Here is a 12126-nt window from a genome sequence, read left to right as displayed (position 1 = left end):
AGAAGAAGACCACCATCACCACAATGACAAGATGCACGGCCTGCCTCCTGGAAGAGCGAGCTGTCAGGAGTCTCTTCAGAATCATTGAATTACAAAATCCAATCACAATAAGTGGGAGAATTAAACCCATGATATTCATTTTCAAGACACCAAAAGTCCTCAAAAAAAGGTTAGAATTTTTATCATTTGTTGGATAAGATGTGCAATGTATTTGTTCATTATAACCTGTGGTTTTCAGGTGCATCAACTCAGGAAAGGATGCAGAAACAGCAAACATCCACATGAACACACTGGCTAAGATCCCATATGTCCTTGTTTGGACTCTCAAGGCAAACACAGCATGAACTACAGCTAAGTATCGATCAACACTCATCAGTACAATGGAGAATATCCCACTGTAGAATCCAATGTGGTAGACACTGAGGACCATAATGCACATAACATCTCCAAAGATCCACTGGTCTCTGGCATAATGTGCCAGGAAGGGAAGAGAGGAGACCAACAGCAGGTTAGATAAAGCCAGGTTCAGGAGACAGATGTCGGTCATGCTTCTCAGTTTGACTCCCATCAAGACCACCCAGATCACCAGTATGTTACCAAGAAAGCCCAGCACAAACAAAAGGGAGTATAACACTGGAAGAATGCTGGCTCCATGTTCTCCATAAACACAGGAGTACGCAGATGAATCAACATTTTCAGCATAGAAGTCATCATAGTCATATGGCACATCAGTATATGGCTCATCATGCAATTTCCCATTCTTACTATCATTTGAGCTGGAACAGAAACTGTAAGTAAAACAGAACTCCACTTTCGACAGTAACCAATAATCTTAAATGTTTATATGTTATAACCTCACCTGGATAAAGTGTGATGATACAGTTGAAGAGGACCATTGGTTACCATCGCTGTCCATGGACAGATTGCAAGGGTCCTGTTCATGATAAATGGCTGCTATCCAAATTTAAAGGCAAAAAAATAATAATAAAAAAATATATAATTTTTCACTGTAACACCGTTTATAATCACAAAATAAAATTGAAACCAGAATCCAAAACGGGCGGCATTCACTTTTCAGCCGAATGCCTCAAGTGAACAAAAGAGACAACAACACCACACATCTGGGTTTAACATTTCCTCTGTATATATTAAAAAAGGATCTAGCCACGATTTCACAACAGTTGTATAAACTGTGATGAGAGGAAAAGGGGCTTACAACAACAGATGTTCCAATGGTTTGAGTTTGTATGATTAATAAGAGTAATGTGAAAATTCTTTAATAATATCTGTCTAATATCTACTTTTTACTAAATCTAATAAAAATGTAAGACATGTTTATGACATTTAAAGTAAGAAAAAGGGGAACAGAGCTAGTTTCACTTATGATTTGCTTCCGCCATCTCACATCAGTAAAAATGAAGAGGAACTACCAAGTCTGCTATTTTTGTAAAAAAAAAAAAAAAGAAAAAGAAAAGAATAAAATAAAAAATTAAAATCTCTATTCTGTCACCTGATGGAGTTTGGGTTCATTGCCACTGTCGCCTCTGGCTTGCTTAGTGTGAGGAAATAATAGGAGGATGCAAGATGCAAGTAAAACTCAGTTTATTGTTGGTGGTCAGATGTAAAGACACAGGTCGGGGACAAACACTCAGGTGGCTGTTGAAGCAGGGACGAGATGGCGATCCGGTGGTGGTGCAGTGGTAAGCGTGCTCGAGTGAAACCCAGGAACCGTGGAACATCCAGACGACACGAGGAACTGACGAAATCCAGATGACACGAAGAACTGACGAAATCCAGACGAGGAACCTTGTAGACGAGGCACGAGCACAGGACACACACCGGGAAACAACCACAACGATCTGACAACATGAGAGTGAAGTTACTGGGCATATAAAGGAACCTGGGATTGATGACAGCTGGTGACACTAATTAACACAACGAGTAACCACACCCACACAATTACACTCACGCAGACACATCAGTGAGAGACAGCCGATTCATGAACCGTGACAGTACCCCCCTCCCTAGGAACGCCTCCTGGCGTTCCCAGACAACCTTACCTGTCGATTGTAATCATCGATAAGGGAGTGATCCAGAATGTCTCTAGCAGGTACCCAACTTCTCTCCTCCGGACCGTAACCCTCCCAGTCCACCAAGTACTGAAATCCGCGTCCCCTCCGTCTCGAGTCCAGAATACGGTGTACCAAATACGTAGGTTCCCCATCTACGAGTCGCGGCGGGGGGGGGGGACCGGGGCAGGCGGATTAAAGTGAGAATAAAACACGGGCTTGACTTTAGACACATGGAAGGCGGGGTGAATTCTCCTGTACGCAGGAGGGAGTTTGAGTCGGACTGTCACCGGACTAATAATCTTGGTGACAGGAAACGGGCCAATGAATTTGGGAGCTAACTTGTTAGACACGGAGCGGAGCGGAATATTCTTGGTAGAAAGCCACACTTTTTGACCCACGACGTAGACGGGAGGCTTTGACCGGTGGCGATCGGCCTTGGCCTTCATGCGCCCCCCCGCTTGGAGTAGAGTCTCACGGGCTCTAGTCCAAGTACGGCGGCACCTCTGGACGAATGCGTGAGCGGAGGGGACCGCGACCTCGGATTCCAGACTCGGAAAAATTGGTGGCTGGTAACCTAAACTACACTTAAATGGCGAAAGGCCCGTGGATGACACTGGTAATGAATTGTGGGCGTACTCCACCATAGAAAGCTGTTGGCTCCAGGACGACGGATTCTTGGCAACCAAACATCGCAACGTTCTCTCGAGGTCCTGGTTGGCTCGTTCAGACTGACCATTGCTCTGGGGATGATAGCCCGAGGACAGACTGACCGTGGCCCCCAGTAACTTACAAAATTCTCGCCAAAATTTGGATACGAATTGGGAACCTCTGTCAGAGACCACGTCCATCGGGAGGCCATGTAACCGAAAGACGTGATCTATGACTGTGACCGCTGTCTCCTTGGCTGAAGGTAATTTGGGCAAGGGGATGAAATGTGCCGCCTTTGAGAACCGGTCCACTACGGTTAAAACAACCGTCATGCCTTTGGAGGGCGGGAGGGCGGTGACAAAATCTAGAGCGATATGGGACCAGGGTCTCGAAGGGACAGGCAGCGGTCGAAGTAACCCGTCTGGGGGTTGGTTAGATGTCTTACCAGTGGCACAGACTGAGCAAGCCAAAACAAAATCGTGAATGTCGCGAGCCATTAATGGCCACCAGAATCGTTGCTTAACTAGAAAACTCGTGCGAGTCACTCCTGGATGACACGCCACGTTGGAGCAATGACCCCATCGAATAACGTCGGACCGTAACCCCTCCGGAACAAACAAACGACTCGGTGGGCAACCAGGCGGAGGCGTTACCCCTTCTAGGGCTGTCTTGACCCTCGATTCGACCTCCCATACCAGAGTGGAGATGACAACCTTCTCAGGTAAAATACACTCGGGAGTCACCGGGCGTTCGGATGGATCAAACATACGAGATAAAGAGTCGGGTTTGATGTTCTTGGAACCCGGGCGGTACGAGAGAACAAAATCAAAACGTCCGAAAAAAAGAGCCCACCGAGCTTGCCTGGAGTTGAGTCTTTTAGCAGATCTGATGTATTCAAGATTCTTGTGATCGGTCCAAACGATAAAGGGTACCCCCGAACCCTCTAACCAATGACGCCACTCCTCCAACGCTAACTTGACTGCCAACAACTCTCTGTTACCAATGTCATAATTACGTTCGGCAGGCGATAGTCGATGAGAAAAAAACGCGCAGGGATGCATCTTGTCGTCTGAGGAAGTGCGTTGTGAAAGCACTGCTCCTACTCCCACCTCTGACGCGTCGACCTCCACCACGAACTGACGTGTGGGATCAGGGGTGACAAGAATTGGAGCCGAAACGAAGCGACTCTTGAGGTTGGTGAACACTGCCTCGGCAGTGTTCGACCACCTGAACGTCGTTCGGGGGGAGGTCAAGGCAGTCAGAGGTGCGACTAGTTGGCTGAAATTGCGAATGAAACGCCGGTAAAAATTGGCGAACCCCAGAAACCGCTGTAGGGCCTTACGGGAATCTGGACTTGGCCAATCAACCACAGCCTTAACCTTGTCAGGATCCATGCGCACTCCCTCAGAAGAGATGATGTACCCTAGGAAGGGAACAGACTGTGCATGAAACGCGCATTTCTCCGCCTTGACAAAAAGCCCATTCTCTAACAGTCTCTGGAGCACTCGTCTGACGTGTTGAACGTGTTCCTGGAGAGACGAAGAAAAAATCAATATGTCATCCAGGTAAACATATATGAATTGATCTACCATGTCTCTCAACACGTCATTCACGAGTGCCTGGAAAACCGCTGGGCTGTTGGAAAGCCCGAAATGCATAACCAAATATTCAAAGTGCCCCCTGGGGGTATTAAAAGCGGTTTTCCATTCATCCCCCTTCCTGATGCGAACCAAATGATATGCATTGCGTAAGTCCAGTTTCGTGAAAATGGATGCTCCCTGCAACCTCTCGAAAGCTGAAGACATCAACGGCAAAGGATAAGAATTCTTTACCGTGATGTTGTTCAGCTCTCGGTAATCAATGCAAGGTCGCAGAGAACCATCCTTCTTCCCAACGAAAAAGAACCCCGCCCCCGCAGGAGAAGAGGAAGGCTGGATGAATCCAGAGGCTAGAGAATCAGAAATATATTTCTCCATGGCCTCCCTCTCGGGAACAGAAAGAGAGTAAAGTTTGCCCTTAGGCGGAGATTTACCTGGCAGTAGATCTATCGCACAGTCATAGGAACGATGCGGAGGGAGAGAAGCAGCACGAGACTTACTGAACACTTCCTTCAGGTCGAGGTACTCCGCGGGCACGTTTGACAAATCCGCTGCCTCACCCTGAAACACAGAACCAGACACAGAGGGACAGGCAGACACTAAACAGGACTCATGACAGTGGTTACTCCATGCGGAAACAGTATTAGTGCACCAGTCGACACGGGGGTTGTGTCTTGAAAGCCACGGGTGTCCCAAAACCACTGGTGCAAGTGGTGAGTCCATGAGTAAAAATGAGATGAGTTCTGTGTGATTGCCAGAAGTGATGAGGGTGATGTTTTCAGTAGAATGCGTAATCCGGGGAAGTTCCTGTCCATTGAGTGCGTTGACGATAATCTGGTGCGGGAGGGGAGTGACGGGAATCTGAAGTTTAAGTGCAAGTTTGGAGTCCATGAAACTACCCTCCGCTCCCGAATCCAGTAGTGCATTGGTGCAGTGCGTCGACGTTCGCCATCTCAGTCTTACCGGGAGGAGGGTCGATGATGGTGATGAGGTCTTTTCGGCGGAGATCCCACCCGATAGTAGCCTCATACTTACTACCGGGCTTGCTTCTTTTGCCGGGCAGGAGTGGATGAAATGGCCCGCCCGGCCACAGTATAGGCAGAGTCCTTGGGATCTCCGCCTTTCCCTCTCCTCCCGGGAAAGCCGAGCTCTCCCCACCTGCATGGGCTCGTGGTCGAATGCGGGGCTGACCGCGCTCACACCACCGGGCTGGTGGTCCCCCGTGTCGGGCTGTGGACGGCTGGGATGCGTCAATCTGGTCACACGATTCAGTCGAGCGTCCACTCTCAGAGCAAGATCCACCAGTCCGTTCAATGACTCAGGTAAGTCCAAAGTATATATCTCCTTTTGAACGCGGTCAGCCAGCCCATGCAGGAACATATCCCACTGCGCCTCCTCGTTCCAACGACACTCTGCGGCCAGGGTGCGGAACTGAATGGAATAGTCCGCCACCGAGCCTTCCCCCTGTCGCAGTTCGGCGAGTAATCTGGCCGCCTCCTTACCCGCCACTGCACGATCGAACACTCTCCTCATCTCCTCGGAGAGTGCCTGGAACGAGGTGCAGCAGTTGTTTCCGTTCTCCCACACCGCCGTTCCCCAAAGCGCTGCTTTCCCTGACAGCAGGGTCAATACAAATGCCACCTTTGCATGTTCACTCTGGAAAGTGCGTGGCTGTAAGGCAAAATGCATGGAACATCTCGTGAGGAATGCTCTGCAATATTCAGGCTCACCGGAATACCCCTCAGGTGTAGGTAGGCGTGGCTCCAGTCCTTCCGCTGCTGCGGGCGCTGGTGGTGGGGGAACGGGCGGTGTGGGGGGCGCAGTGGGAATCCGTAGCTGTTGTACCTGTTGGGAGAGCTCGGACACCTGCTTCACGAGTGCTTGTACCGCACGACCTGTGCCCGAGACGTTCTCCTCTTGTTGGTCCATACGTGTGATGCAGTGAGCGATGAAATCGTTGAGTTGAGTTGTGCTTGCTGCGTCCATGATTGGTCAGATCGTTCTGTGGGGAAATAATAGGAGGATGCAAGATGCAAGTAAAACTCAGTTTATTGTTGGTGGTCAGATGTAAAGACACAGGTCGGGGACAAACACTCAGGTGGCTGTTGAAGCAGGGACGAGATGGCGATCCGGTGGTGGTGCAGTGGTAAGCGTGCTCGAGTGAAACCCAGGAACTGTGGAACATCCAGACGACACGAGGAATTGACGAAATCCAGATGACACGAAGAACTGACGAAATCCAGACGAGGAACCTTGTAGACGAGGCACGAGCACAGGACACACACCGGGAAACAACCACAACGATCTGACAACATGAGAGTGAAGTTACTGGGCATATAAAGGAACCTGGGATTGATGACAGCTGGTGACACTAATTAACACAACGAGTAACCACACCCACACAATTACACTCACGCAGACACATCAGTGAGAGACAGCCGATTCATGAACCGTGACACTTAGTTGGGGACACTCAATATTATTGATCTGAATGCATTAACACCATTATATGAGAACTGAACTGAGCTGGACGATGACATCACTGTTTTCTCCAGAGCTTCTGTATAGATAAATAATTAATATTAAGAACTAATGATTTTTACAATGAAAATGAAACACAGGTACCGAAACTGGACCAAAGGAGCAAATTCAACTGGACCAAAAGGAGCAAATTCAAATACGAAGGCAAATATTCATTTGATTATGGAAAAAACATGGAAAAATCTGGAAAAATCACTTTGATAATGACATTTATTTCTTTAAAACAAAATGAAGAATCAGATGTGAAACCAGTAGTTGTAAAGTGCCATTCATTCATAACCACCAAATGTTGAAAAGCTTATAGAAATTAATATTTTTATAATACAGTTGAAAGGAAAGCTTCTGTGCTTCACAAAGCTTTGTTTACCCTTACCCCGCAGGTCACGGCATTTTAACATGGCAAAATACATAGAAGGGGGTGACCCACAACATACATAATTAAAATGCTTTTTTACCGAAATCTCAATATCATGTGGAGTGTGCACACCATTCAGATGATTCTTCTCAAGAACACAATTTATTTTTTGATGCCATTCTCAGTGGAGTTTGTTAATCATTGATTTATTAAAACTTAAATTAAGTTGATAAATTTGTTGTTGGTTTTTTGTATCTTTTTGTATATCTTATATGTATATCTATTTTCTATGTATTTCTTTCCTGATTAACACAAGCCTCTATGTTTGGCTTTTTAGGGTTTTTTTAGGTTAAGTGTGGCATGCATATAATGTCTACATACTGGGCCTGAGGAAAAAAAACAACCTCATTGAATGATCCAAATTTTTTTTACAGCCCTGAAATTGACTTGCGACTGGGGTTACACCTACATGGGACTTTAAGCACATTCCGAGTAGTCCTCACTACCTACAGTCTACTACCTACATGGCCTAGCAGAACATGCAGTGTGATCCACCAAACATCTGCTGGAGAAATGCTATAGGGAGCATATTGACATACATGCAGCTTTACTCCATCTTCGTAATCTTATTCAATATAAGCCTGCCATCCCATGCCCAACTACTCTCCAGGCTTACAAGAACCTTTATTACTGAGCTGAAGGGCAGGCTATTGTATGTTTACAACCAGGTCAGACAATAAGGATGCAGACAGCTTGGGGTTTTGACAAACTGGCAGTTGTACTTTACCTTACTCCTCAATCCAACAGCTATGTGGTTGTCAGGTGTGGGTGTAATGATGCACACGACAAAGGAGATGAAAACAAGAGTCTTTAATTAATAAATCCACAATGGAAAACTCAAGAGATCTCAGGAGAAAAAACATTAACTAAGAAGTTGACAATACCAGACAGGGAACAAAGGAAAACTCAGGCCTTAAAGGGTAACTCTCGCCAAAATGCAACCTAGAGTCTTTTTGTTAATCTACCTTAGGCAAACTTTCATTTAAAAGCATAATTAGAATAGAAACGCCACTTTTAAGTTTGACCGTATTTTCGTTTTCGGTCAAATTGCCTTTTGGGAGTGCTTGGGGCACTTCTATGATAGCATCAAAAAGCGTTATTTTTAAAACACTAAGAAGGCTCGACACAACATGAAACTTTGCTCGAAGTATCACCAGAGGCTCTACACATGAACTCGAGCATTGAGAACATTGTTTGTGAACACAGAGTTTACTAAAAAGAAAGATTTTGAACAACTCACTGTAGCTGTGTCCGCCGGCATTTTGACAGTCAAAAATAGTCGTAATAGGGAGGAGAGTATAAGATGGAAAGCTCCTAATGCTTAGTTCCATATAAATTCACCAATAATTTGTTGTTTTGTCGTTATTGAAAATCAATATTGACCTTGTATTTGAAAAAGGATGCTCATATAAGAAGCAATACTAAAATTCAGAGTCAGTTCATTCACATTCGGAGATCGACTATTTTTGACTGTCAAAATGCCGGCGGACACAGCTATAGATTATAGATTATAGAGAAGATGATTATAGACACCTCTATTTCCGCCATTTTAACCTGATGCTATACCTGCTTCACTTGTATTAGCATCTCAGAGCCAAGTACCTGCCAGAGTTACCACTGCTGCTGCATTTTCCCAGCTTATAGTGACTTGCTCGGGGAGAGTGAAATGCCCTAACCCACCTGATCAGTACTAATTGAATGGTTTAAAGGGTATAATGATTCAGTGTTTACATGTCATCCTACACACACCACAGTAACTTTATATCTGCCTACAATCACAACATTTCACCATAGGGGGAAATCATGATATCATTTCAGTAATCTGCTAATTTATTTATAGTATGTACAGGTGAAATTCACAGTCATAAGAGGTAATTTTAATAAAAGCTAATCGATATAGTTGTGGTGAAGAGAATGCAAAACAAGTATCTCCACAAAACCACACACAGTTAGAGCCATACAGAGGCCCTCAACTAATATAACATTGAGGAAAAAGGTGAAAATAAAAAAGGGGTTTAAATTTACTAAGAAATGAGAAGAAGATAGTTAGAGAAACAGTTATAAGTATACATTTTCTGTAACACTTTTATTTTGATGGTCCCCTTTTGAAACATTCTGTTGTCTACAAAGAACTTTGCAGCTACATGTCAACTAACTCTCATTAGAGTATTAGTAGACTCTCAACTTAATACCTGCTAACTCTTTATTGTGATGGTCCCCCAACAGACATTCTACTGACTATAAGTAACTTTGCATGTCAACTTATTGTAACCCTAAAGGCTATTCTTGATATACTTGAGGTTATACTTGATATACTTCATGCGAAATCGAAGAATGAACTAATGTGACGTAATTTCGAACAAAAAAAGTTCGAAACAGCTTGACAAAGCAAACTTTCCAGAAAAGTTTGCTTCAGCTGGTAAACACCTTTGTACTACCATTGGTCCATGGCAATAAAAGGTAGGTGTGCACAGAGGCTCCACCTTCTTTCACGTGTAAATCTTTTCCTGTTCATTTGTCCTGTTCCAGTCTGTCGAGGTGAGATGTGACTTGCAAGTGAAAACATGAACAAGCTGGAAAGCTGCTTTATAGTAGAAAATGAAGTTGTACTTCTGATGAAAAGAGACACTGACATCGTGTAAACAGTTCATGTTTAATACGGTAAGGCTGCCTGATTTCAAGCAATCTATTGTATAAAGTGCTATAGCCTACTATAAATAAACGCGAGGGGACTGAATTGCATAACTTGTGCAAACAATAACAACGTTGTAATTATCAGATGCTTTTCTTATGCTTTATTTAAAAAATGACTGTTTTCTCAATTTTATTGTGTGTTTATTTTGTTATTGAGAGAGGCAAGCCTGCAGTACGTATTTACATATTCATCTAATGAATGTATGAATCAGTATCACTAACAGTATATCGCTGCTCACGTATTTTGAACTTTGTTTTAACCCAAAACGAAGAACGAAAAAGAACTCTGTCGTGAGTATATCGGGGCCTTAACCCTACCAGTCTACTAACACTCTAATGAGAGTTAGTAGACATGTAGCTGCTACGTTACTTATTCTGTTACTTATTGTCAACAGAATGTGTTAAAGGGACTATCAAAATAAAGTGAAACCATATTTTCTCATGCACTTTCACAAGACAAAAAGGCCAAGATACACATGGAAGGTTAAGAATCAAGTTTTAGGCTGAGGGTCATCTTCCTCTGGTTTTCCTGGGTTAGAAGTAATTTTTAAAGCCATATCCTGTTTGAGTTCTTTTGCCACATCTTGTGTTCTGCTGAAACAAACAAACAAACAAAAAAATATTTGAATGATTTGGTTGAACTGAGTAAACATAGTATATTGTTATTGCCTATAATAACAGTATATAACTAAATAGCTTGCCTTTGTTACATACATTGCCAACCCATACACACACACACACACACACACACACACACACACACACACACACACACACACACACACACACACACACACACGTTGATCTTCACAGACATAGTACAGATAATACGTGTATTATTTGAAACACAATGTTAATCTTAAGTTAAACCTGCCCCCTGGTAGGTTTAATTTAAGCCTCAATTTAATCCTGGAGTCGCTCTAGTCTAGTTACCCTAGTGTGGAACAAATGATTAGTGAAAAAAAAAAAAAAAAATTCAAGGCTCATGTGTGAGCTGAGAGTACAGTGTAATATGCTGATGATAAAATTTTCCTTACCCACACTGCACACATCCCTTACCATACACATGTGCATATTAAGTACATTGAGCTCATAAATTGTGGTAAATGGAAGCTCAAACACACTTGCTTGATGTGTGAAAACCCATAAGGTTTGTGCTCACATGTCACACAAGCAAGTTTGAGCTTCCACAAGAATCAACGAGGTTTGTTCTCACATGTCAAGTATGGGTGACCTTCTTGTTTACCATATTTTATGTGCTCAATGTAATAAATAATGAATTAAAAAATGTATGGTTTTGGTCAACTGTTCTTTTTTTTCATGAGCAAAAATATATTTCCTGACTTTTTAAAGTGATTTAAGTAATTTATTCGTGTAGAGTTGATTTTAGAGGTTACTGAGGTTAAGGGTTAGGGGTTAGGGGTTAGGGGTTAGAGGTCATGAATCAAAGGTTATTGAAAAAGTTGACCTGGGCTCAGGAGCAGGTCGGATACTTGGCAGGACATCCCAGCTTGAAGTTAAGCTGTCATGTTATGAGGAGAAACAATCATATCACCAATCACAATCCATCAAAGTAATCAGAGACAAACATGATCAAAGAATGTTAACGCTAAATACGAAAACAGAAATACAAGACAAACTACGTTCTAATAATTAAGTTAAATCAGTTTTTAATGAATGAAATCCAAATCAGCTGTGGGATCCTTTTTACCACTTTATTTTCAGTAAATGTTACTATTTGATAATTGATGTATTCATTTTTAATTAATAATGCAATTACAAATTGTATTACTAACAGTTGCAAATTGCTTTAGGCTGAATGTTTAACAGTGGCATGTAAACTGTGTTTGGGTAAATTGATCTCTTTGGATTATTTTAACTTGTATTATTTTAACTTGTATTAAAGTAGCTAGTTTGGATGTAGGTACCAAGATATAGCAAGGTGGCATTGATACAATGTTCAGTTCCCTTTTGAGTCAAAGTCAATGCCACGTCATGGCTTGACACTATGGGAATGCTTTGTGAACCAGTGTCTGAAGCACGTGTTTACACACGGCAATCCGCAACTGGCTGAACGTAATGACATAGCGACATTGGGCGGGTGGGTGTGTTCATTATTATTCTCAATGAAAAACACAACAACAAAACAGTACAATGA

The 12126-nt window shown here is 43.3% G+C and overlaps 2 protein-coding genes across 3 annotated transcripts in view; both read right to left on the bottom strand.

The window, feature by feature from the left end:
* Window positions 1–1260, bottom strand: part of LOC309484173 (C-C chemokine receptor type 5-like) — a 7557-nt gene extending 6297 nt beyond the window's left edge. Inside the window, exons 1-2 of one of the 2 annotated variants that reach the window (XM_082150443.1) lie at window positions 860–1260; window positions 1–788 (exon numbers count right to left, since the gene is read on the bottom strand). The exon at window positions 1–788 is cut by the window's left edge and continues 6297 nt beyond it. In XM_082150443.1, coding sequence (XP_082006569.1) covers window positions 1–788; window positions 860–942 — 871 coding nt within the window. In that variant the 5' untranslated portion in view covers window positions 943–1260. The remainder of the gene's footprint in view (window positions 789–859) is intronic. The other variant, XM_082150444.1, reaches the window with a different exon arrangement.
* Window positions 1261–9923: 8663 nt separating this feature from the next.
* Window positions 9924–12126, bottom strand: part of ca14 (carbonic anhydrase XIV) — a 61088-nt gene continuing 58885 nt past the window's right edge. The window contains exons 11-12 of the mRNA XM_082150459.1: window positions 11437–11490; window positions 9924–10562 (exon numbers count right to left, since the gene is read on the bottom strand). Coding sequence (XP_082006585.1) covers window positions 10460–10562; window positions 11437–11490 — 157 coding nt within the window. The 3' untranslated portion in view covers window positions 9924–10459. The remainder of the gene's footprint in view (window positions 10563–11436; window positions 11491–12126) is intronic.

The sequence above is a fragment of the Leuciscus leuciscus genome (assembly GCF_965113295.1).
Source record: "Leuciscus leuciscus genome assembly, chromosome: 20".
NCBI classification, from domain to species: Eukaryota; Metazoa; Chordata; class Actinopteri; order Cypriniformes; family Leuciscidae; genus Leuciscus; species Leuciscus leuciscus.
This window is presented reverse-complemented; position numbering and strand designations above follow the sequence as displayed.